Source organism: Pipistrellus hanaki, assembly GCF_964339955.1.
Source record: "Pipistrellus hanaki genome assembly, chromosome: 13".
Lineage (NCBI taxonomy): Eukaryota > Metazoa > Chordata > Mammalia > Chiroptera > Vespertilionidae > Pipistrellus > Pipistrellus hanaki.
The window spans coordinates 28,073,424-28,100,006 of NC_140515.1; the positions used below are offsets into that span (position 1 = coordinate 28,073,424).

General features: G+C 42.7%; 1 protein-coding gene across 2 annotated transcripts in view; it reads left to right on the plus strand.

The window, feature by feature from the left end:
- HRH1 (histamine receptor H1) overlaps positions 1-25,664 on the plus strand; it is a 69,836-nt gene extending 44,172 nt beyond the window's left edge. Inside the window, exons 3-4 of one of the 2 annotated variants that reach the window (XM_084902606.1) lie at positions 17,007-17,075; positions 22,690-25,664. In XM_084902606.1, the coding sequence (XP_084758732.1) occupies positions 22,763-24,160 (1,398 nt within the window). In that variant the 5' untranslated portion in view covers positions 17,007-17,075; positions 22,690-22,762 and the 3' untranslated portion in view covers positions 24,161-25,664. The remainder of the gene's footprint in view (positions 1-17,006; positions 17,076-22,689) is intronic. The other variant, XM_084902605.1, reaches the window with a different exon arrangement.
- Positions 25,665-26,583: the final 919 nt, after the last annotated feature.

Below are 26,583 nucleotides of genomic sequence, written 5' to 3' on the forward strand. Positions count from 1 at the left end.
GCGATTCATTCATTGATATATGATAAATAACTGGAATACACTAGTTTGGAAGCGATGTCTCTTACTCGGTGTGTAACTCAATGGTTGAGACAGTGGTAAAAAACAAACAAAAAAAAAACACAAAAAACAAGCACACACACACACACACACACACACACACACACAAACACACAAACAAACAAACAAACCAAACTAGAAGTGGTGGGTCACTATGTTTTACAAGAGAGGAGGAGGATTTTAGTTCATCCAGTGAATCATTTATATGGAGGTTAGTTAAGAGAGCTTCTCCTACACATATATTATATAATTGTAGAGTTTGTGTTTGTTTTTTTTTTAAAGGATTTACACTCCACACCTTGTTTTGTAGTATTCCCCTTTTTCTTGATTTAAGGAAATAGAGGCATCTTTTCATGTCATCGAATAATCTCTCACAAAATTATGAATAAATACATAGGATTCAATTCTATGGATCTACCATTTCACTGATCCCTTATTTTTGGACTTTCATGTAGTTTCCAGTTTGGATCTATTATAGGGAACGTTTCCTTTCAATACCAATGTGAGTAATTGAGGGCTCTGAACACCCCCCGGTGGTGAGGCGTGGAGATGGACATTAAACGGGGACAGAGGATGGGAATGTGAAATGGTTCAGTCACTGTGGAAAACAGTGTGGCCTTTCCTCAGAAAATTAAACATAGAATTACCATATGATCCAGCAATGCTGTGAGGAGCTGCTCAGTTCTTTTTTATTTGTTTGTTTGTTTGTTGATGTATTTATTATTGTGGTAAAATATACATAACAAAAATCTACTTTCGTCCTTTTAAAAGTGTGTAGCACAGTGGCATTAAGTACATTCACATTGTTGTGTGACCATCATCACCATCTCCAGAACTTTTCATCTTCCCAAACTGAAACTGTCCCCATTAAATACTAACTCCCCATTCCTCCTCCCCCCAGCCCCTGGCAGCCACCATTCTACTTTCTGTCGCTATGAATCTGACTATTCTAGGAACGTCACGTAAGTGGAATCATATAGTGTTTGTCCTTTCATGACTGGCTTGTTTCACTTAACATAATGGCCTCAAGTTTCATTAAATGTTGAAGCATGTGACAGAGCTTTCTCCCTTCTTATTGCTGACTAATATGCCAGTGTATGGCACCACACTTTGTTTATGGTTTCATCCATTGGTGGATACCTGTGTTGCTTCCATCTTTTGGCTGTTGTGATTAATGCTGCTATGAACATGGGTAAATCAGTTTCTCTTTAGAATTGTCCAGCAATCCTTTATTCCAATTACATTGAAGTTGTTCTGATTGTACAGGGTCCTACTGGGTCCTAGTAGTCAGCTAATTCTTCTCTTTAACACCTGCATCCTGGGCTCAGGAACTGGGGAAATAGCAAAGTAGCAGGAGGACAGGCGACAGGTTGGGGGTGAGAGGCAGGCAGGACTGGGTCAGGACAAGGAACCCCAACATGCTGTATATTCACAGCTGTAATTTCCCTGGACTGGGAAAACTCTCTTGGAAAGCTTATGAAAACTATGATTACTTTCCATTTCCTAGTCTCTGTTCTTGTTTTCCTAAGAAGCTAAGTGGTTCCCATGTGAATACAAATCCCAGGTGTTGTGTGGGATTTTAACTAAAATACTGAAATCTAAGGCTATTTGCCTGTATCACTCATCCATTTGTTCAACTTCCTCTGAGTTCCTTTCACTATTTAAATTGTTTGTAATGAGTGCAGGTTTTAGTGAGTTCTGGAAAACAGGAAGGGGGGGAAATGGTGGAGAAAAGTAGGACTGAAGCAGATTCCCATTTAGGAAAAAGATGGCAGGCTGACAGGAAGGGACAGTGGTCCCAGTTGCTGACAGCTGACCTATGTGCCAAAGCAGAGCACGGATACCCTGCCTCCTCTGTGGTTTCAAGGCACTGGAAGCAGCCACCTCCCATCCCGAGACAACCCTACCTCCCCTTCCAATTATGGCCCCTCACCTTCCACATTAATAGTTGTCTGAATGTGTCAGAAAGGGTTTTCCCTTTTCTGAGCCAATCTCTTAAAATGCAGGTGACCCTTAAAGAGCACTCTGAATTTTCAAGCTCTGGGGACTTTTCGGGTTCATCAACATAATTGTTATATCAAACTCCACTCCAGGGAGCTTTGGGAACGTCTGGGGGCAAAGAGGGTGGGGAAGAGCCAAGCAAATGCTGCTCTGAGTCCCCTGCTCCTCCCCTCCAGCCTGAGCTATCTGCTTTCACCTGTTTTGCATACATTTGTGCATGAACAATAGTTGCACTACCAAGAAGCAGGAGGGGGTGGGGGGTGGGCATTTGAAAGCCTCTGATCTATCACAGCCCCTTGTTTAACAGAGGCCCAGAAAAGTTGAGAGAAGGGTTCAAAGTCACACAGCAAACTCATTCAACAGATACTTACCGAGCATTACTATGGGCCAGACGCACGGTGAACAAAGATGGCCGCTCTAATCTCCTGCCAGGAAGAGTGGGGTTCTTCTCTCTAGGATGGCTCCTCTGCAGCCTTGGAGGTACACATGGGGAGGTGCCCGAGGGGAAGGGGACAGCCTTCTCCTACCCAAAACATGTTCCAGCCAGATGACCCTCACACCCCACCTGTGGGGATGCCACCTCTCCAGTGAAGCAAAGGGGAACAGTCCTTCGTGCTCTTTGGTATCTTGTTCCCCCATCATCTCATTTCACCCTTGCCAAAGCCCTGCGATTTGTATTGTTAGAGAGAAAAACAAAAAAATTCAATGACTTTTGTCAAAGATGATCAGGCAGGCTTTATTCAGGACCATGGTGATTGGGACTCCTGCAGAGGGGTTGTACAGTGGGAGAGAGAGAGATGGGGCTCAACGCCGAACACAGCATGGGCCAGTGGGACTTCATAGCCCCCAAAACAGGGTGAGGTCCATGGGTGGGAAAGTACTGGAAGGAAACATCAAGGGTGATGGGGATGATTCTGGCTTAACAGACCTACCGTGATTCTTGCTGAAGAATGGCCAGGGTGATCAGATATCACCTGAGGGATGGTAGGTGATAAGGAACCTGGTTAGATATCGGGAGAGATCATACATCAAGGATGGTAGTTTCTGATTAGACATAGTTTTGCTCAGTTTTCAAGTCTGAATGCCTTTATTTCATTTTTATGCCTAATTACTGGGCTGCTTTTGGCTCCTTTTTGTTCTGGTGAGGCGAAGGCCAGCCCTGGCTAAAGTCAGAGAGAGGGAAGGCTGGACAGATAACAAACGGCCTAGCCAGGGGAGAGCCAGGGCAGGCCTCTTGAGCTCTGATGTGACATGTGCTCCCAGGCAGCGGTCACCAACCTTTTGGACCTCACAGACCACCTGCAGTCGCAGACCACCCATTGGCGACCGCTGCTCCCAGGCCTGGTCACCTGACGAGCAGAGAGGCAAAACACAGGTGACTCACAGCTGGAGCATCCGGTAACTGGTGACTAAGCCCCTCCCTGGTCCCTGGCACTGAGGACACAGAGATGACTCTGACTTCCATTGAATGCCCCCACAGTCTGATGAAAGGGTCTGATCCATAATTAAGGAATTACAATCCAGCTTGATAGGGTTAGAGCAGAGGTCTATGCAGAGTTCAGGAAAGTACTGGAAAAGGAAGCAAATGAATCCTCTCTGGCGGAATCGAGAAGAGCCTTGAAGGAAGTGACATTAGAGCTGGATTGCAAAGGACTAATTAAATGCCTGCCAGGCTGAGGGGAAGGGAGCAGGCATCCTGTCACGGAGAAGAGCTTCTGGGAAGGGGTGAGGTGTGAAAGAGCAGGTCTGTTTAGGGAAAGTGGCTTATCAGAAGATGAAGTTACAGAATACGTTGGGACAAGAAGGAAAAGGCTCTTGTGTGATGGGGATCACACAAGTGGAAACTGGTTTTGAGTGCTGCCTCTTGGGCTTTTGTTGTGCTGTTTGGAGTAACAGGTAAAGAGAAGGTCCTGGGAAAACTAAGTGGATTTATTTTAGGCCATGTGTGGTGCCCTCCAAGCAGATCATGAAGATTAGAAAGTGGGTGAGAGAAAGAAAGAGGGAATAAAGCAGGGTGTGAGCTAAAGTTTTTGAAAAGGGGAAGGGAGATTTGAGGGGAGCAGCTGACAGAGAAAGTGGTACGGTGGGGTGATAGATGGGGCAGAGGTTCTTTAAGATAGTCCTTGCCTTTCTAAGAGTTTTCAGTAAATGTTTATTCTCCATCTTCTGTCTTCCTGGGCATTGGACTTTAATTCCCTTTGACTATAATTCCATAGGTAGGCTAGATACAAGACTGCAGATGTATTGTACATGGGGGGCTAAGCCTGTGTGTCTCATTATCCTGACAGCAGTGGCAAGACATTAAAGAGTTCTAAATAGGGGACAGAGGTGGTTGGATTTGTGGTTTTAGAAAGATTGTATATGGGATTGCTCAAAGGGACCAAGACCAGGATCAGGATGACCAACTGGGAAGCTGTGGCAACAGTTGAGAGATGTTATCAAAGTCTGAACCATAAGCCAGTCAGAGAGAGACAGGTATCCCATGATCTCACTCATATGTGGAATCTAATGAACAAAATAAACTGCTGAACAGAATAGATCTGGAGACATAGAAGCATGGAACGAACTGTCGAATCTCAGAGGGAAGGTGGGGTGGGGGTGGTGGGAAGAGATCAACCAAAGAACTTGTATGCGTGTAAGCGTAACCCATGGACACAGATAATAAGGTGGTGGAGGCCTGGGCTGGAGGGTGGAGGGTGGGTGAGAAGGTGTCAATGGGGTGGGGGGTAGGACATATGTAATACTTTCAACAATAAAGATTTTTTTTTTTAATGATTTTTTAAACAAGTGCTCATTTCTGCTCTTCAGTAATCTGTAATGCAGAATCTAAAAAGCTGGCCTGCGTGTGAGATGACAGCAGCTGGGAAGAAAACTCCCTTTCCCCCTGGGGTGATTAAGATCATAATCATATCCAAAGGCCTTGAGTTTTCTTTGTGTGTAAATCATACCCATAAGGAAACTAATTGGAGCAGCCCAGGACTTTGCTCTGCCACCTGCCAGACTCACCTTTCCCTTCTGCCATGCTTGAAGTGATCTAGACAGAAGTGTTCCCCGGGACTGAGTCCAGAACAGGTCTGCCTCAGGCCAGCCAATAGCATGTGGGTTGGTGACGTCATGCAGGAAAGATTTCACCACAGGAGTCCAGGTGATTTTGAAAGTACACTTATTAAAATCGGGGACAGGGAAGCAAAGGAAGGACTGAAGCAACAGGAGTCTATCTAGGTAGTGTTCTGCTTTGGCTCCACAGAAATATTATAAGAAAGCAGTGAGCCAAGGTGGGGCTGCTGTCAGCTCCCTGGACAGTCAGAGGAAAAGGGGACCTTGGAGACAGGTTCAGGGGGTTAGCCCTGGAGGAGCTGTCACTGCCCACAGCTCCCCTGGTTGCAGGTCTTGTGGGCACCCTTAAAGTTTAGAAGAAAGTGAAGAGTTCATGCCTGAGAGAGAGCTCGAGCTGGGTCTCCATTCCGAAGATTTTTATCTTACTGCTGTGGGCCAGAGTTTTTGGAAAGAATTTCAGCAGACTATGCTCCAACTTTCCAGGTGTGTTTTTTAATATTGAAATGAGCATATAGGGTAGTTTGGGATTATTTTTTTGGTCAGCTTTACTAATATTTTACTTTTATCTTGCAGCTGTCTGACTCTAGTTGGGTTTTGGTATTTATTCCCCTAACTTTATCTGTTCTTGGGTTTGGCTGGGCACAGTAGCATTGATTGGGTCTCTGTTCGCTATCTCTCTGACCAATGATTTAAGCTGTTTATCCTCTGGTCAGTAAATAAAGGCATCAACCATTTGTTCTCTAGCATCCCTTAGTTAGGGAAGATAAGGTCTTGCGATTTACTAGCTGGCTGTACATGGGTCACATTGCTTGGGCTTGTTTAGTTGTCTTGCCTCAGTTTCTCTAATTCACTTGCCCAGGAATTTTCCTCGCTGCTTGCTAACCTGCTTCAGGACCACTCTCCTTTCCGTCTCTGACTCACACATACCCTCCAGTAACATTCTTTCTTTGGGAGCGAATAGAGTCTGTCCTTAACATTTGCCAGAGGAAACAGCCTGGAGTCAGATTTGTAGTCGGTCACCAGAAAGATGATTGCTGTTAGGACTGGCCAGTTAGCCAGCAGGACAGAAACGTCTTGACTGAAGAGGCATACAGCCCCAGCTCTCCCTACAGCCCAAGGAACAGGGGGAGAAGTGGCGATCTTACTCATGTTTTCATCTCCAGCAGCTTGACCTAGCATAACACCTGGTGCCACATTATTGCTTAATTCCTGAATATATGAATGAATTAGCATAACCGGAAACCCTGAAAATGGTCCTGTTGGGTCATACTTGTGATGTGTTAAAGGCAGGATTAATCCATTCATTCATTCAACATTTATTGAATTCCTCCTGCCACTCAGATATGGGTTAAGACTGTGGGTCACAGTCATGGCAGCATCTGGAGAGTTTTTTTAAAAATCTTGAGACCCCAGATCACACTTCAGATCAATTAAATCAGAATCTTGTCTATTTTGGGAAAGTGATTTATCAGAAGAAGAGGTTATAGAATAAGTTGGAATTAGTATTTTTTTTTTAAATCTCCCTATGTGATTCCAATGGGCAACCAAGGTTGAAAACCACAGTTAGAATTATAGGTGAGTATCATATTGTCTCTGTCTATATAAGGATCAAAGTCTAAGAGATGGATACCCAAATTTACTCATTCATTCAGCAGAATACAGAACATTAAATGACTTAATAGAGGTATGTAAGTAAAACTGTGGAAACATAGAGAAAGGGATGCTTAGATATGGCTAACGCTTACAGGAAAGCTTCAAAGAGAAAGGAACTTTTAAGATGGGTTTTGTAGGATGAATGGAAGTTTATCAATATCTTTCTTCCTTCTCTTCTTCCGTCCTATCTTCCTCTCTTTCTCCTTATTTTCTTATTACCTTCTTTATTAATCTTCCCATACCCTCTTCTCACCTACTTTACTCTAGGCAGGCTCTGAAGTTGGTCCAGAAGGAGACAGGAGCAAACAAAAATGAGGTCCCAACCCTCAAGGCAAATCCTCTTCCAGGAAGAGGGAATAACACGGGCTGACCTACACAGCCTGAAATGAACCTGGTCAGTTTGGGGGAAGTACCTTCCTTTTTATTGGAGTGAAGGGGTCAAACATGAAAGAAAGATCATGCCCGCAGCCTAAGGGGTTTGAACTTCCCCTTAAAGGCTTTTAGGAGCAAAATAATTGTATGATGAAATTTAAAACAATGTTTACCACATTTTAGGTGGTACCTGAAGTGGTCTAAATGGTGCCCAGATGTGGCATTAATTAATATCAATGTTAGATTATCTCCAGGAGAGTCTTAGTTTGATTTTGGTATGTCTTTAATACCTATCTTATACTTGCTCATCTTCCTTTTTATCAAAGTAGAGCCTTGCTCAAAGTGTCTGGCTAGAACTTAATCACATTGTTTTGTTGTCATCCTATTCATTTTATTTCTTTCATCAGTATTTTGTAGTTTTCAGCATGCCAACCCTATACACGTTATTCATGGAAACCTTTTGTATCTGACAAAAAAAAATAGATGACTGGTTTTTTATACATCATAGTGAAATAAACTTAAGCTAAAAATAAATGGATCTACTTTTAAATATATAAAGCATACAAGGGTATAACAGACATGTAGATCTTAGAGAAGATTGTGATGGGGATTGATAAGTAACTGAAGGATAGATCTAATTCTCAATATTTCTTTTTTATGGGTCATGCTTTTGGTGTCAAATGAAAGAACTCTTTGCTTAGCCTTAGAACCTGAAGATTTCTTTGTTGTATTTTTTTTAAAAAACTTTTATGGTTTTACATTGAAGTCTGTGAACCATTTTTTGTGTTATTTTTTTAAATGAGGTATGAGGTTTTGGTTGAGGTTCAGTTTTTGGTCTATGGATGTCCAGCTGCTCCAGTATCTTGTTGAATAGGCCATTTCCTCAATTAAATTCAATTTGCACCTTGCTCAAAAATCTCTTGGGCATATTTGGTTGGTCTATTTCTTGGTTCTATAATCTGTCCAACTGGTCTGTGTCTATCCCACCACCAATACTACAATCTTAATCCCTGTAGTTATATGTCTTGAAAGTAAGTAGACTGATTTCTCTCATTTTATTCTTATTTTTAAAAATTATTTTACCTATTCTATTTCCTTTGTGTTTTCATATAAATTTTAGAGTAGTCTTGTCCATATCTACAAGGGCTCTTGCTAAGATTTGGATAGGAATCACATTAAACCTATATCAATTTAGGGACAATTGTCTTTTTTGTTGTTGTTAATCCTCACTCAAGAATGTTTTTTCCATTTGTTTTATTTGTTTTGTTTTTTAAGAGAGTGGAAGGGAGGAAGGGAGATGGGAGGGAGAAAAAGGGAGAGAGGGAGAGAGGGAGAGAGGGAGAGAGGGAGAGGGAGAGGGAGAGGGAGAGGGAGAGAGGGAGGGAGAGGGAGAAAGGGAGAGAGGGAGAGAGAGGGAGAGAGGGAGAGAGGGAGAGAGGGAGAGAGGGAGAGAGGGAGAGAGGGAGAGAGAGAGAGAGAGAGAGGGAGAGAGAGAGAGAGAGAGAGAGGGAGAAAAGAGACACATCCCATCCAGGGGCAGGGATTAAATATGCAACCCAGATACATGTCCTTGACCTGGAATTGAACCTTTGACCTTCCATTCTGCTGGCTGATGCTTTGACTACTGGGCAAAGCAGAAATGACGTTTTTCTATGCTGAGTTTCCTAACCCATGAACACCATGTATCTCTCCATTTATTTAGATCCTTTTATTTCTTTCCTCAGCATTTTGTAGTTTTCAGCATGTCAAGCCTGTACAAGTTATTTGTTTGAGAATATATTGATTTCCTTTCATTTCTTAAGGGTAGTGTCATTGAGGATAAGACTCTGAGTTGACAATTCTTTTCTTTCGGCATATGAAAAAAACTGTCACTTCCTTCTCATCTCCATGTTTTTGGATGAGAAATCTGTTGTCATTATCAGGAAGGTATTGTTCTTCTCTGGCTGCTTTCAAGATTTTTTTCTTTGTCTTTAGTTTTCAGAAGTTTAATTATTATGTGTCTTGGTATGGGTTTTGAAGGGGCTGCTTGAGATTCACTCAGCTTCTTGATTCTGTAGACTTATATTTCTTCCAAACTTAGGAAGTTTTCAGGCCTTATTTCTTCAACTACCTTTAGTCTTTTTCTTTGTCTACTTCCAAAATGATTACATGATTATTAGATATTTTGTTATGGTCCCACATGTCCCTGGGACTCTGCTCTTCTTCTCCTTCTCCTCCTCCTCCTCCTCCCCCTCCTCCTCCTCCTCCTCCTCCCACTCCTCCTCCTACTCCTCCTCCTTCTTTTTCTTCAGTCTCTTTCCCCTCTGATGTTCAGATTGGGTAATTTCTATTGTTCTAATTTCTCTTGTTCTGTCTTTCACTTCACTGATTCTTTCCTCTGTTCCCTCCATCCTGCTATCATGCCCAACCATTGAGTTAATATTTCAGTTTTAAGATTGTTCAGTTCTAAAATTTCCATTTGGTTCTCCTTTTCACCCTTTGTTTCTTTGCTGAGATTTTCTATTGCTTTCATGTATTTCATTTGCATATTGAAGCATTTTAATGATGATTACTTTAAAATATGTGTCAGATAATTCTGACTTCTTTATCAGCTTGGCAATGGTATCCACTGGTCGCTTTTTAAAAAATTCCATATGAAATCTTCCCATTTTTGATATGTCAAGTAATTTTCAACTGAAATGCAGACATTTTAGGTATTGTGTTATAAGACTCTGAGTCACATTGAAGTCTTCTGTTTTATCTGCTGTATGTGACACTGCTGTGGCAGAGGTGTCGGAGGGCAGTGGAGAGAGGTTGTACTGATGCCTCTCACGTAAGCGGGAGTAGAAATCCAGGTTCCCCGCTCGGCTTCTGTGATGGGAGCGGCGGGGGCAGGAGGGGGCAGAGTTCTTTCTCCTCACTAGGTTTCCAGGGACAAATCCCTTGCTGTAAAATGTGTCTCCTTACTGCTCCCCAGTGTGGCCTCCATTGACATGATGGGGGAGAGGGGGCAGTGTTTGTCCCCACCTGATGGGGATGGAAGTCCCAGATCCCTACTGAGGACCAGGGAACATCCCAGCAGGGGTGCTGGGTCACCTTGTTGCAGCCTGACAAGGGGGGATCTTGGCTCCCCACTTGGCCTTCGCTGGCTAGGATGGGAACAGGGCTCCAGTGTTTTCTGTGGTGTTTGGCTGCAGGGGGTAGTTATTGTCAGGAAGTTTTCTTTTTGCTCGGCTGCTCCTTTCCTGGTCCTCTGTCTGTGTTCATGGGCACAGAGTTTCTGAATAGCCAGTTTCTTCAGCTGAGGGTCTCAGATATATGCTGCCACACAAAAACCCAGGGAACTCATCACTGGGTCATTCTTTGGGTTACAGGGTCTCTATCTGGGCTGCCTTTGTCTCTCTACCTTTCAGAGTCATCTTGTGTTTGTTTTAAACATAATGTCCAGGGTTTTTTGTTGCTTTTTAAAATATATATATATTTTATTGATTTTTTTTACAGAGAGGAAGAGAGAGGAATAGAGAGTTAGAAACATCTAAGAGAGAAACATCGATCAGCTGCCTCTTGCACACCCTCTACTGAGAATGTGCCCGCAACCAAGGTACATGCCCCTGACCGGAATCGAACCTGGGACCTTTCAGTCCACAGGCCGATACTCTATCCACTGAGCCAAACCGGTTTCAGCTAATGTCCAGGGTTTTTATTTGTATTTAGCAAACGAGTAGGGAAACGCACCTTTACTCCTTCTCTGAAGCAGATGTCTCAGAATGTTTTAAAGGCTCTCCAGGCAGCCAAGATTAAGAACCCCCACTATAGGCTGTAAACTTCATGAGGGCAAGAATTATGTCTGTCCTTTACCTATCATTAACATCTTTTTTAAAAAGATCTTTTGGATGAACTGATGGGAATAAGGAAGAATGAATGGATAGATGGGGGATGGATGGGTGGATGGGTGGATGGATGGATGGATGGATGGATGGATGGATGGTTGGATGGATGGATTTCACAATGGAACTGGCAGCCAGATTGATTTTACATTCATCTGTGCCCCTGTACATACATACTTCTTCCTGTCTAGAGACAAGTCTGGCCCCAGAACCAGCAAAAAGTCTTGACCAGCAGGTGGCGCTGAGGAGCCCCAGGCCTGCAACTTGCGTGGCGGGGTACAGTCAGACACAAGGAGTCACTTGAGTGAAGGAGACAGAGACCTTAAAGAAACTCCTAATTACCTTGGAGCTTTCTCTTGAAAACATCACATCTGCCTCTCCTTTCTCTCTGCCAGCTCTTTTATTTACTTCAATATCACAAGTAATTTTTTTTTTTCTCTCTCAAGAAGAGACCAGCCTAGATGACTTTGGTCTTTGAAAGTGCCTTCCACAACGCTGTCTCCAAGGACTTGGAACAAGAAAGAAAACATTATTCATTGTGCCCTAAAATAATATGTGGGTGTGTGCTGAGCCTGCTGTGTTGTTCACTGTGACCTGGGCTAATGTAGTGCAGATATTCATATTTCCAATTCCATGAAATCTTTTTTTGAAGTGTTTTGTTGCCTTCCCTCTCTTTCTTACCATAGTAAAAAGGAGGCAGGTGAAGGACAAGGAGGTGAGGATCCGAAACTCATTCAAATGTCTTAGAAGGCAGTGTCATTTGGGCCTTTAAATAAAACTTGATCTTCATTCACTCTTAGTGCAGGGCACCCAGATAGGGACCCTGTAACCCAAGTTCACTATAAACTCCAGACACCCCTGTTTTCCACATCTTTAAAATAGGGCCAGAAGTTATTCTTTCATTGTTAAGTCATCAGCACTGTAAGGATTATATGAATCAATGCTGGTATACGGAAAATCTTTGAGATATTACTTTTCTCTTTTAAAAAAAAAATGTTTTTATTGATTTCAGAGAGGAAGGGAGCGGGAGGGAAAGATAGAAACAACATGGATAAGAAAGAATCATTGATCAGCTCCCTCCTGCATGCCTCCTACTGGCGATTGATCCTGCAATCCCGGGCATGTGCCCTGACTGGGAATTTAACCATGACCTCCTAGTTTATAAGTCCATGTTCAACAACTGAGCCACACCAGCCAGGCTACTTTCTTTTTATTCATTGCTTTTTAAGGCCAGATGGTAAGAGATAGCAGAGCTGGGCTTTATGTACTTGTTTTGTTTGCCATTCGGCTCCCTTTTCCTGTGCCTACTTTTAAAAAATCCCACCTATCACACCATGGATGCAGGATGGGAAGAGCAGATAATCTAACAAATCCAACCTCCCAAATGCTTAAACCAAATTATGAAATGAGAGATCATAGAGGTACAGGAGAAAAGAGTTGATGTAGCTAAGCCATTTTCAACCTTCCGCTCCTGATGGTTCAATCAGGAGTCATTGTGCTCCCTTTACAAAAAACAAGAAGGTACATGTGATCAAAAACTTGAAATTGCTGGGTATGAAATCATGTGATAACTATGTTTGACTGTTTGAGGAACTGCCGGACATTTCCACAGTGGCTGTACCATTTTATATTCCTTCAAGCAGTATATGAGGGCTCTAACTTCTCCACATCCTCTTTAACACATGTTACCTGTCTTTTTAAATTACAGCCATCTTAGTGGGTATAAAGTGGTTTTGATTTTGCATTTCCCTGGTAAGTTATTATAGGGAGCATCTTTTCTTGAGCTTTTGAACCATTCCTGTATCTTCTTTGGTGAAATGTCTATTCAAATCTGGTGTCAGTTTGTTAAACATTATTATTATTATTATTATTATTATTATTCTTTTATTTCAGAGAGGAAGGGAAAAGGAGCGAGAGATAGAAACATCAATGAAGAGAATCATTGATCAGCTGCCTCCTGCACGCCCTCTACTGGAGATTGAGCCTACAACTTGGGCACGTGCCCTGAGCAACATGGGCTAGGCCGGTGTCCATTTTTTAGTTGGGTTATCTGTCTTATTATTGAGTTGGAAGAGTTCTTTATATATTCTGGACATCTCAGATATATCAAGTATATGATAAATATTCTCAGCCATTCTGTAATTTTCCCCTTTTTTTAGAGGTGCCTGCTGAAGCACAAACATTTTAATGTTGATGAAGTCCAACTTAACAACTTTTTTTTCTTTATTGATTGTGATTTTGGTATTGTGCCTAAGAAGTCTTTGCCTAACTCAGGGTCACAAAGCTTTTCTCCTATGATTTCTTTTAAGAGTTTAGAAGGTTTAGCTCTTACATGTAGGGCTGACATCAATTTTGAGTTAATTTTTGTGTATGGGGTGAGGTAGAAGTCTAAATTCATCTTTGTGCATGAAGATATTATTTATTCCAGCACGTGATCATTGCATTTGTGTGCTGTCTTCTTCCATCCTTCCCTCCACTTTGGCATGCCCGGAGATGAGCAACGCGCCCCCGCCCCCTGCGCCGCCCGCCCCCGCCCGCCCCCGCCCCCCCCCGCCGTGGCAGTCAGCCCCCACTTCCCCATCACTGTCGTTCAGGAGACCAACTGTCTTGACTGCATACAATCCCAATTCCAGTTTTCCAGAAGAGAGAATTGGACTGATTGGCCCGGATGGGGTCAGATGACAACCCAGGGGTCAGGGTTATGTGATACCTGTGGCTGCCAGGCCCCACCCCTGTGTGGATGAAGGTTCTCAGAGAAGGAAGTTTGTTGTGAGCTGATCAGATATCCCAGAAAGTGCCTACTCCAAAGTCATTACATCATTCTCAACATTCTGGGTGTCAGTAAACTAGCTTGACTTTTCTAGCTCGGGGCTTACAGGTCATGTCAGCAAAATTTATTCTTTCTTGACCGGTGTTCAAGTGTTCCTGAAAACAAATGAAACAATTGAATAATCAACAACATTTAAAAACTCAAATATTTTATGTGAAAAATCCAGCTCTTATTCTTCATTTTTAAAAATAAGCAGATCTGGGCTAATAGCATCTGGTGGCATCTGAGTGGCAGCTGTACCCTTCAGGCAAAGATTATACCCTCACGGTTGCCCCGTTCCCACCACTCCCTCTTGCTCCACACCCAGTCCCCCTGTAGTAACTTTTCCCCCTGTAGATATTTGAATATGTGTCTCCATCCCCTGAAAAGGCCCTTGGGGCTACTGCCTGCCCACAAAGACCTTTTGCATCTTATGTGGAGGGTATCTCTTAACCCAGTACCACCCTAGATTCCAAGTCCAAATCCTGCAGCACTTGGACTCCTAGTGGGATTTTGAAATTTGTAGTCTGCTCCCTGCACCACAGCCAGTGGCATTGATAATCCTGGATGTTTTATGGAAATTATGTTCTGACCAGGCTCAATGAGAATATGCAGAATCGGGGACACACTCATGCATGATGCATTTTTCTCAGAGTTAGAGCAAAGAAATGAACGTTCTGACTTACTTGAACAGAATATATAAAGGTGGTTGAGTGACAGACCTGGAGCTCAGCCCTGTGCCTACCAAACGTGACTAACCAAAGCAAATGTGGCAGAGGGGATAGCAGTTTGGAATGGGAATTGGTGGATAAGGCAGTTTAGAATATATTAAGGATGGAATCCCAAACTCTCACGTTTTACTAAATAAAATAAAAGATGTGCTAAGAATGTGGAAGGCATTTCTTTTTAAAAGATTTTTCCCCCCAATGGAATAAACCCATTTTTTGTTTGTTTTTTAAAATGAGTGCAATTAGTTCTGATTTTCCCTATTATAAAACCAAGACGTTCTCCTTGTTAAAAATCTTGGGAAGTACCAAATATAATAAACATCACTAGCTAGAGGAGACCAGTGTTAACATCATATAACAGGGACTCACCATTGCTCTAATCCTGTTAGTTAATATAATTGACAATATTCTGTACAAATTATGTCTGTTGTAAATTTAATCTCATCATAAGCATTTTCCCATATTATTATTGGAGCTCCACAAATGTGATTATCAATAACTGCATAATATTCTATTCTGAAGCTATCCCATAATAGACTTAGCTCCCAAATGTTAGATTATGTTTTATCATCAATAATGTTGCAGTGAGCATCTTTATGCTTAAATCCATATTCATGTTTTGGAATACCATGAGAAAAATTTCTACTAATCAAATTTCCAGGAAAAAAAAATAGGAAAATTAGCTGAAAGGTATCAATATTCATCAATAGGATAAATGTTATCTCAAATTTTTTGTTGGTTTAAACAAAAAATACAGTGAATGGCCAGATTATTATGATTTCTTAATGCATAATAATCTGGCCACTAAGTGTATATCCTATATAATAAAAGGCCAATATGCAAGTTGTCCCCTCGACCAGGAGTTCAACCAGCAGGCAGGCCAGCCAACCACCCATGTCCCCTCCCCCTGGCCAGGTTGGCCAGACCCCACCCATGCATGAATTCATGCACCAGGCCACTATTGGGTCGGCAACTAAGTAATTGCGGATTTTTTAAAGAAAATCAAAGACAATTTTTTCATGGAACTAAATAACTTTATTCTGTAATGTATTGCCCATTTTGATCAATGACCTTTTGCCATCTTTCAGGCAGCATCATAATCCCACGTTCAAAAAACTTCTGGTTTTTATTAGCAAAAAACTGAATCAGGTACGATTTGACATCATCATCATTATTGAAATTTTTACCATTCAAGGAGTTTTGTAAAGATCGAAACAAAAAGTAATCAGATGGTGCAAGGTCAGGACTATATGGTGGATGTGGCAAAACATCCCAACCAAGCTCCATTAATTTTTGCCGAGTGACCAAAGATGTGTGTGGCCTTGCATTGTCATGATGGAATACAACACCTTTTCGATTTGTCAATTCGGGCCGCTTTTCTTCAACTGCATTGTTTAATTTCGTTAGTTGTTCAATGTAGACATCAGAATTGATCGTTCGGTTGGGTGGTAAGAGTTCAAAGTAGACAATTTCTTTGTAATCCCACCAAACTGATAACAAAACCTTCTTTTGATGAATATCAGCTTTTGATGTTGTTTGAGTTGGTTCACCTGGCCTGCTCCACGATCTTTTCCGCTTGATATTGTTGTAAACAACCCATTTTTCATCACCAGTTATCAGTCGTTTTAAAAATGGATCATTTTCATTACGTTTCTTTAGCAAATCGCAGCTGCTAATGCGTTGCGTTAACTGTGATTCTTTCAGTTCGTGAGGAACCCATGTATCGAGTTTTTGAACATAACCAAGTTGTTTTAAGTGATTTTCAATGCATGTATGTGATACATGAAGCTTCTCTGCAATCTCACGTGTTGTACTGTGACAGTCCGAATTGATTATTGCTTTGATTAGGGCGTCATCAACTTCAACTGGACGACCAGAGCGTCTTTCATCTTTGAGTGAAAAATCACCAGAACGAAATTTGGCAAACCAATTTTGACACTGCCGTTCTTTTAAGGCTTCGTCACCATAAACAGCACATAACTTTTTATGAGCTTGCGATGCGTTTTCCCTTTGCGGAAATAAAAAAGCAAAATATGACGAAAATGTTCCTTTTGATTTTCCATTTTTCAACGAACGCCAAACGAAAACTACAAAACAGGTCAAAAAACTTTTTTTACTGATTAACAGCTGAATAGCCAACTATCAAATAACAAAATGTGTTTTACATTTTACTACGTCTGCAAACCTAAAAATTCAACTGAAGCCATATATGTGTGAAACTCGCAATTACTTAGCTGCCGACCCAATATATATATATATATACACACACACACACACACACACACACACACACATACATACACACACACACACACACACACACACACACATTGCTGAGTGGCCAGACTATTATGTGTTCAGAGATCATAATAATCTGGCCACTCAGTGTATATGCCCACACCTTCTGCACTTAGGTCCTTCTCCCTGTGTTTTTTTTTATCCATTTGTGTCTCATTTCCTCAGAACTCATCCAGGAAACATCTCTAGAGTATCCATCATGCGCCAGCCTGGTGCCAGTGCGGGAAAACAGCAGTAAGTGAAAAGGTGTGGCCCCTGTCATCACAGAGATGTGGCCTTGATTGTTATGGGTGTCACACATCGGAAACAGAAGTAATGGACACACTCCATCCCCTAGAGAGTTGCTCCCTTTTTAATTAGGGAGACTCAGCTAAAGGAAGAATGAGAAGGCAGGTGATATAAAGAGCACTATGTTGTGGGAACACAGAAAGAGGAGCAACTAAGAGCTTCAAGGCAAAAGGATGCTCCAGGCAGGGGAAACAGCACAGGCAAAGGTAGAGAAGGTAGAGAAGAGCTTCCTTACATCTTGGCCCCAACATGCCTTTCAAGGCTCATCATTCTATACTCCAGTTACTGACCATGATTCCTAAGTCATTGAACCCAACTCTGTACTTTCACCTTTCTTCTACTCAGCCTTAGGTTCCTTTTCCTTCCTCCTGGTGAACTTCTATTCATCCTTCAAAGCCCAGCTCACACATCACCCCATCTCTGATGTCCTTCTGGACACCGTAACATGGAAGAGGCTATTTCTTCCTCCTCTGTCCTGCCACCTGGTCTGGTCTTACCTCAGTCAACACACTTCTCCCCGTTGAATTCTAGAGTTTTTAATTTAATTTTTGATGCTGTTTATCTTTTGTCTTTCTTTTTCAAGCTGATTGACAAAAGTTCTTAAAGTGTATCAGGGCGGTGTCTCCGTTAGGATTCTGTTGGCTGTGTGTGATAGAAAACTCTAACCCAGAATTGAAGAGTCCTGGCTGGTAGGGCAGCCCCATTATCATCAGAGACCTCAACTTTTTTCCCCCCCAAATTACAACTTTACCTTTCACATTTTCATGGCTCTTCATCATGGTCCCAAGATGGCTGCTTAAGCTCTATGCATCCTGTCAGCATTCAAATGAGCCAGGAGAAAGAAGGGCCAAAGGAAAGGACACATCCTCCCTTTAAGGTTGCTTTGAGAGAGTTGCAAACTACATGCTTAGTCATATAGTAATCTCCAGCTACCTGGGAATGTAGGCTCTTCTGTTAAAAGCAGAAGTCTATTCTCCAGTGTTGAAAAACCTGATATTAGAAGACTATTAGCATTTTCTACCATAATGAAAAACAGGGAAAGGTCAAGGATGATTCCACGGAGCCAGACTGGGCTGGCTGTGGGCTCTCTGTGTCACTCACCAAGAAAAGAAAGAAAAAATCGAGCTACTATTAATTTAGCACTTCCTGCATGTTAGGCCTTGTACTAAGTGCTTGCTTTACCCCCGTTTTGAAGGTGAGGAAAACTGAGTCTTGGTGAAGTATCTTGAACTGCTAAATATCTTTCTGCCCCAATATCTGCTAATTGGGGCAGAAAGAGGATTAGAGCAGAGGTTTGCTGGTTTATAAAGCACCTGGTGCTTAACTGCTGCCCTGGTCTGCCACCCAAATGAGTTCCAAGCCATCTGTGGACCAGCATTGATGAAATGGGGCCTGATTGGACTAGCCCAGTGATCGGCAAACTCATTAATCAACAGAGCCAAATACCAACGGTACCACGATTGAAATTTCTTTTGAGAGCCAAATTTTTTAAACTTAAATTTCTTCTAACGCCATTTCTTCAAAATAGACTTGCCCAGGCCGTGGTATTTTGTGGAAGAGCCACAGTCAAGGGGCCAAAGAGCTGCATGTGGCTTGCTAGCCGCAGTTTGCCGACCACGGGACTAGACTGTTTGTTGGTGGTGATCGCTCTAATAAGAGCTCTACTGGAGCTAATGGTTTTGGAATGAACCAGTTGCCTTGCTTGTACACAGAAGTCTCTGAGAGAAAAAGGATCCATTTCTGCTTGTCACCAAGTCAACGTCCCCTGGGGGTTAGCAGAGCTTCCCCACCCTCGGGTCTCCAGTGATCTTCCGCAGCCCAGGGAGGGAAGGCATCATGTTTTCCCCTACAATTCAGCGGAGGAATTGGAGGCCTGGCTGTTTACTCACACTCCACACAGCCCGTCAAGAGGCAGAGCCTGGGTGAGAGGGTGAGAGCGCCCTCCTTCCATCACCTGCTTCACTATGGGCACAACGCTATAAAGAACCGCCCTACTGGCTCCCACCTTTCTTCTCAAAATGTCCTGTCCAAAGTGCCGCCTCTAGCTGTCATTTCTCTCCTCAGCGCACATCCTCTTGCCAACCAGCACCACCGCTGAAGGTTTGGCCTTGACCCCAGAAGCGCACCTCAGAACCCAATGGGGTCCAGACAGCTGAGGGGAGTGTGGCCTCCTGGTGGCATGAGGTGAAATGAGGATCAGTGCCCTCAGATACCTCCCACACTGTGCCAGAGTGCCATAACGTTAGTTACCTCACTGAGAGGGGTCTGTTCAGAGATTGGGTGAGAGGGAGAGAGACTAAAAATGACTTAATCGGTCGTTGACCCGGACAGGCCCTGAGCTCAGGATTCCTATGTTTGGTTTAATGTTCTGCTGTCTCTGTCTTAAAATTCTTAATAGTATTTTAATTTTTCATTTGCACTGGGCCCTGCATATTACTCAGTTGGTCCTGATGTGGCCACTCTTATTGTTCTCTTGGCTGCCTGCCCTGTGGGGCCTGTTTTTCCAGGCTCGGTACTGGGGTCACATGTTCCCTCAAGCTTCCTCCTCTTCTCCCTCCATCCCCTCAGCGTTTCTCAGGAGGGGTGGCCCCAAATGCCCTGTGATGCAGTGTGGGAACTGCAGTTGCCTTTCCAGGAATCTTCCTCAGAATCCCGTGGCTTAGGACAAAAGTGGATTTGCTTGGTCCTGAAACAGATCACTGAGCTGAAAGGAAACTTTCACCGGTAAATATCTGTTGGGTGAATAAATTCTGAACTCAGGTATTTCAGATAGTCCTGCTGCTCATTCTCTATTTATTCATTTAATAGCTATTTATTGATCTTTTACTTTTATGCAAAAAAAAATAACATGTCCAAGATATAAGGAGAAAACATGATAAAGATCAGATTTATGCCCTGTCCAGTTTTGCTCAGTTGTTAGAACACCAGCTCATGGACCCAAGGGTCATGGGTTTAATTAATTTCCTGTCAAGGGCATATGCCTTGGTTGCAGGTTCGATCCCTGCCCTGGTCAGAGAGTGTGTGGAAGGCAACCAATTGATGTGTTTCTCTCACCTCTCTCCCTCTCTTTTTCTCTCTCCCTATAACGTCAATAGAAAAAATATCCACAGGTGAGGATTTAAAAAAAAAAAAAAAAAAGCCGAGCTCATGGTGATAGGTGAAGAAGATAAACTTATACTGTATTAATTTTTCCAACATTTTATTATGAAAATTATCAATAAAATAGAAAAGTCGGAAGCATTATACAGTGAACACCCATATACCCACTACCCAGGTTATAAATTAACATTTTGCTCTTTTTGCTTAACATATGTTTGTTCACCCATCCTTTTAACCAGTTATCCATCCAACTTATTCTTTGATTCATCTCAAAGTTGCAGAGTTAGTAGATTTCACCCCAAACCAAACACTTAATACTAATTTTTAGTTCTGTGATCTCAATTCAATCATAACACCTTTTCTTTTTTAAGCAAAAAAAGGAAATATATTTATATAGAAACAAATCATTTTCTATTAAATGTAATTATTGAATGATAGTTTATGCACAATGCAAAACAAAACAAAACACACTGATTCCCCTGTGTGCAATGACTCAAAGAGAGAAATGAGAAAGAGAGAAATTTCCTCCAGGCAATGAGGGAAAGAGAGAAATGAGTCACTTCGGTAGGCGGGGATTCTGTGTTGGGAATACAAAGTTATTTTCATCCACCAGATATTTACTGGTGAGAGTTTCCTTTCGGCTCAGCGATCTGTTTTTGGCAGTGTTTTAGGAAGCTTCCTGCTTTTTTCCAATCAAAACAATAAAACCCTTAGATGACCCCGCCTCCGCCTTCGTTCCTTCTTCCTGGGGAGACTGTGGACAATTCCAAGGGGTTTTGACATGGTCAGAGCTGAAGCTGAAGCTCCAATATGTAGGTTGAGTATTGTCTGTAGGAGTGGAGAAAGATACAGGGTGAAGCTGTAGATTTGGGAGCTGTCCCCAAAGAGGTGATGGCTGGGGTGAATGGGGTGGGGGTGAGTGGATAAGGCTTCTGAGGTTGATAGCATAGAGTCACAGGAGCAGAGGGCAGGACTGGGTCACAGGGGCAGAAGGTGATGCTGTTGAAGGGGTCAGAGGAGGCACACTCAGGAAATAATATGGAAAAATACCTAAAGCAAGACTCTAAAAGGGAGACCTACCCCAGCTTTCTACATTTGACCAACGAGAAAAAGTAGGCTGAGACATCACTCAAGAAAATTAGCAGCAGAGCTGGAGCAAAAATCAGTGTCACCCAAGAGGTACTTTTCCAACAAAATAACTCAATGGGTTCCTTCCGCCAGGACCAAATGCCTTGGGGTCGTGGTTTTAATCTTTAAAAAATATGGATTTCGCCTTATATGCAGAGATTTATCTAGTTTCACCTTAATGAAAAACTAGGTGTTTTTCCCCCCTAAATTATTGAGAGATTTATGATCTCTGTTAATGTTTCTCAGTTTTCTTTAAACTCATATCACTTTTTGATGAATATAAAAATCTGGAAGTTTTAATACCTACTTCTGCTTCCCACCCTGACTGAGGATCACCAATAACAACATACAGCCTGTTCTCAGCATAAACTAGTAATGCATGCATAGTTTTATGCGATAAAATATAAAAGTAAAATAATCAGAAATATGCTTTCTCAAATAATAACCCTCTCCCAATTTGAGAACCATTCATCCAAGGAGGTGGGCTCAATTTATTCCATGCTGCGTATACCCTTGCAACCTCCCCCCTATTGATTAAGGTGCTTTTAGTTGCCAGTGAAAACTCCCATAATAGTTAATTAAGCAAAGCCATTTAATTATTTCCCATGATAACCAGTGTGGAGGAAGAAGATTCAGGTTCTGTTCAACAACTCAGTGACAGTAGGACTTTCTGGGTTGGCGTCTCAGTGGTTTTCTTAGCATTTCCCTGGTGGCCCCAAGACGATCTCTGTAGCCCCAAGCATCACTTCCTGTTAGGAAAAAGGCAGCAAGTGGGAAACAACGATTTTCCTTGTTTTGCTCATTTTTTGGAGAGGAAGCACTTTCCAGAACCCCACCTTTGTCCAGAGACTTTCCCATCTACTTCCTTGGTCACAGTTGTGTCTCATGCCAACCCCTAGACCAGCCCCTGGCAATGAGGAACTAGAGCCCGATATTCAGCTTGGACTAATCATAATGCAGCCCACCTTTCCAGAACACATGCCACATGGGACTTACACAAACTTTCCCTTGTTTTTGCCCAACTCCCTCACTAGACTATAAGCAACTTGAGAGCAGAGATTTTTGTTTTGTTCACTGCTGTATGCCAGGACCAATGCCAGGTATTAAATAAATTGTCATTAAATTAAGGAAGGAAGGAAGGAAGGAAGGAAGGAAGGAAGGAAGGAAGGAAGGAAGGAAGGGACTAAGGAAGGAGAGGGTATAGGTTTTAGGTAACCAGCAGTGTCTGCTGCCCCTGACCACATACAACCCCAGTTTGATCAATGTGATGAATGGTACTAAGTGACTGTTGATCACCAAGAATCTAACCTTAGCCTTGTGTCTTTCCTCCCAGGGAGTGAGCCATAACTGGAGGTTGCTCTTTTGCCAATGACTCTCCCAGTTCCTCCAGCATCTTAGAAGATAAGATGTGTGAAGGGAACAAGACCACCATGGCCAACAACCAACTGATGCCCCTAGTGGTAGTCCTGAGCACCATCTCCTTGGTCACAGTGGGGCTCAACCTGCTGGTCCTGTGGGCTGTGCGGAGCGAGCGGAAGCTACACACTGTGGGGAACCTGTACATCATTAGCCTCTCAGTGGCGGACCTGATTGTGGGAGCTGTTGTCATGCCAATGAACATCATCTACCTCTTCAGGTGGTCTCTGGGCCAGCCTCTCTGCCTCTTTTGGCTTTCCATGGACTATGTGGCCAGCACAGCGTCCATTTTCAGCGTCTTCATCTTGTGCATTGATCGCTACCGCTCTGTCCAGCAGCCCCTCAGATACCTGAGGTATCGCACCAAGACCCGAGCATTGGCCACTATCTTGGGAGCCTGGTTTCTCTCCTTCCTCTGGATTATTCCCATTCTGGGCTGGCCTTACTCAGGGCCCCAGAAAGACAAATGTGAGACAGGCTTCTATGATGTCACCTGGTTCAAGGTCATGACTGCTATCATTAACTTCTACCTGCCTACCTTGCTCATGCTCTGGTTCTATGCCAAAATCTACAAGGCTGTACAGCAGCACTGTAAGCACCGGGAGCTCAGGAATGGATCCCTCCCTTCTTTCTCTGAAATTAAGCCCACGCCAGAGAACCCCAAGATAGCAGCAATGAAACCAAAGAAGAAGTCTCCCTGGGAGGTTCTGAAAAGGAAACAGAAAGTTGCTGGTGGTGGCCCTGTCTTGAAGTCTCAAGATCTAAATGAGAAGAAATCCTCAAGTGTCTGCAGCCAAGAGGAGGATGAACAAGTGGACAAACGTCACTGCTTCCCGCTTAATATTGTGCAAACACAGACAGAGGAAGAGGGGAGTGGCAGGGACTACACGGCCATCAACCAGAGCCAGAGCCAGCTTGAGATAGATGAGCAGAGCCTGACCATGCATGGGGCCAGTGAGGTGTCAGAGGACCAGACCCTAGGTGATAGCCAGTCCTTCTCTCTAGCAGACTCAGACCTCCCTACAGAATCAGCATCAAGGAAAGGCAAACCGCCAAGTGAGTCCAGCACACGCCTTGATTATATCAAGTTCACTTGGAAGAGGCTCCGCTCTCATTCAAGGCAGTATATGTCTGGGTTGCAACTGAACCGAGAACGGAAGGCTGCCAAACAATTGGGTTTTATCATGGCGGCCTTCATCCTTTGCTGGATTCCTTACTTTATCTTCTTCATGGTCATTGCCTTCTGCAAGAGCTGTTGCAACGAACATGTGCACATGTTCACCATCTGGCTGGGCTACATCAACTCCACACTGAACCCCCTCATCTACCCTTTGTGCAATGAGAACTTCAAGAAGACATTCAAGAAAATCCTGCACATTCGCTCCTAAGGGAGGATAGAAGGGGATGCAGCAAAGTGACACTTAGGATGACCCTGAGGAAAATGGAGGGCGAAGGCCTGCGAGTTGCCAGGTACCTGGGCTTTCTGGAGTCAAACGAATAGTCTTAAGGGCCGGGTCATCTGGAAAGTTCTTAGGCACCATTGGAAGAACTGCAGATGGCAGTGGTCAGCAGAGAATGTAACTTTGAGGACAAAGCAGAGTATTTCCAAGAGAATGGAATCTGGATGAGTACGCCTGCTCCTCAGAGAAATGTGGGAGCCTCAGACTCTCCTTGTAATTCAAGCTTCCAGGCTTGAGTTAATTGGCCGTTGAAGGGACTCGTGGGTAGAGTTCCACTGGAGAGTTGAACTCTAGAGCCTGCCTGGAATGGGTCTATATGACTGCACACACATGCAGATAGATGCTGTCCCTTTCCGGGGGTCACCTTGAGAGAGGCATAGCAGGTATTGCACTGTGACTGTCACTTCTCAGAATACCTCTCTTCTGAGCCTCTTTTACAGCTTTTTCCAGAACTAATGTCTGAACTGCCCTAGAAATTCTGCCTCATTATTTCTCATTCACACGTCTCAGAATTGATAGGAAATTAGGCAGCTCGCACACCCATCATTTTCAACCCCAAATTCCTTTTAGCTATTTTTTAAAAACATGATAAAAGCTGCCTACAAAAGAAAGAGAAAAATAAAATATTAATGGTTTCACATTAAAATTTTTTTTTTAAATGGAATAAGAGAAGAAAGCCATATTTCTTAAGTGTTATGCCAGGTTTATCTAACTAAATCCCCATCACACCCCACAACAGGAGGGTGGTGTAATGAGCGAAGCAAAGTGAGATGCAGTATGGTGAAATAAGTTGCCCAAGATCACAGAACTAGTTATTTGAGAGAGCTAGAATGAAACCCTGTGGGGTTTCAGCTCATCATAAACATTTTCTCCCCAAAGCAAAAATTTCTCTCTCTCTCTCTCTCTCTCTGTCTCTCTCTCTCTCTCTCACACACACACACACACACACACACACACACACACACAGTTCCTGAGAGTGGTAGCAATTCTCAGCAGTTCTCAAAAGAATATGTTGTGAGCAGGAACAGCCAACATAGAATGTGTCTGTGGCCACTGAAGGTGATACTTTGAAGGGACAGTGTCTATTTGTGAGGTCTGCTGTGTTTGTCCCAAAGTGGTCATGTTCTTTTAGAGTCATGTCTCTCAAGTAAAAACTAGCAAAGGCATGGTAACATACAGTTTTACTTGATGTTTATGTTGCAATCTGGTGGTGACTTATGTTTTAAAATGTGATGCTAAACTGTAATCTGCGTAGCAAATGGAATGCCTGTACAAGCTGGCATTTTGTGTCTTGTATTCTTGTTTGCATGATCTGTTAAAAATGAGAGGTGTTGTTGTTGTTTTTTACTTACTTAAAATATGATATTTAAAACTACACTGTTACAAGTTTGACTTATTTAATTCCACCATTCTGAGTCTCTCAGATGGAGAAGATGTATTGAAACAACTGCCTAAGGTTATAAGAGCTCATATAGGGGTTCTCCTTGGTTTCTGATCACATTTGCAAAAGTCTTTAGAAAAGGATTTGCTTTTCAAAACTAGCTTCACTCTCACTCTGCTTTGAATCTCTATAAGTTCTTCTTGCTCAAAACTGTGGGAGCCAAGGAGATTTTTTATCCTGGTGTTAGAAGCTGCAGCTGGTCTATTTCCAGGTCAGCAGCCGTTTCTCAGAAGATCTGTGCACCCTTCACTGGGATCCCTTAGGACCGAGGACCACCTAAAGAGACCACTCCATATAGACAAATGACTAAATGCCCATTATTCATGTTGATAAACAGTTAAGGCAACTAGTGAAGCAAAATGTTATGAGCTCTGACTTTGGGTCAAAAGGACCTGAATTTGAGTTTGACAAGAACAAGAAATGATCAGTATAAATTGTCAGAGCATAAAGAACAAGGTCCATGCATTATTGTATACAGTTGTTGTTTTTATAACGCTTGCAATGTGGCTGGTACACAGAGGGTACCCATATGTAGTTTTCAAATATACTGAGAATATACTATGTGCTTTGTGCTTTACCACCATTATATAATTTAATCTTTATAGCAGTCTCATGAAAGAGATTTCCATGTTTTTGAAGTACAGAGAGATTAAGGGACAGTTGTAAGATCTGATTCTGGATTGTGCTCCCTTTCCATAGTACCAACCTTCAATTCCTACTCCTATCTGAATGATTGGATTTTGAATTAATGAAAAGACTAAATTCATATGAGATAACTCCACCTCAGTACATTCAGCAACGAATCAGTGCTCGATGGCTTGCACAAACTCCAGTTGAAACCAGGCTTTCTACCACCCTAAATCCTATAGATAATAAAGAGGTAATATGCAAATTGACCATCACTCCAACA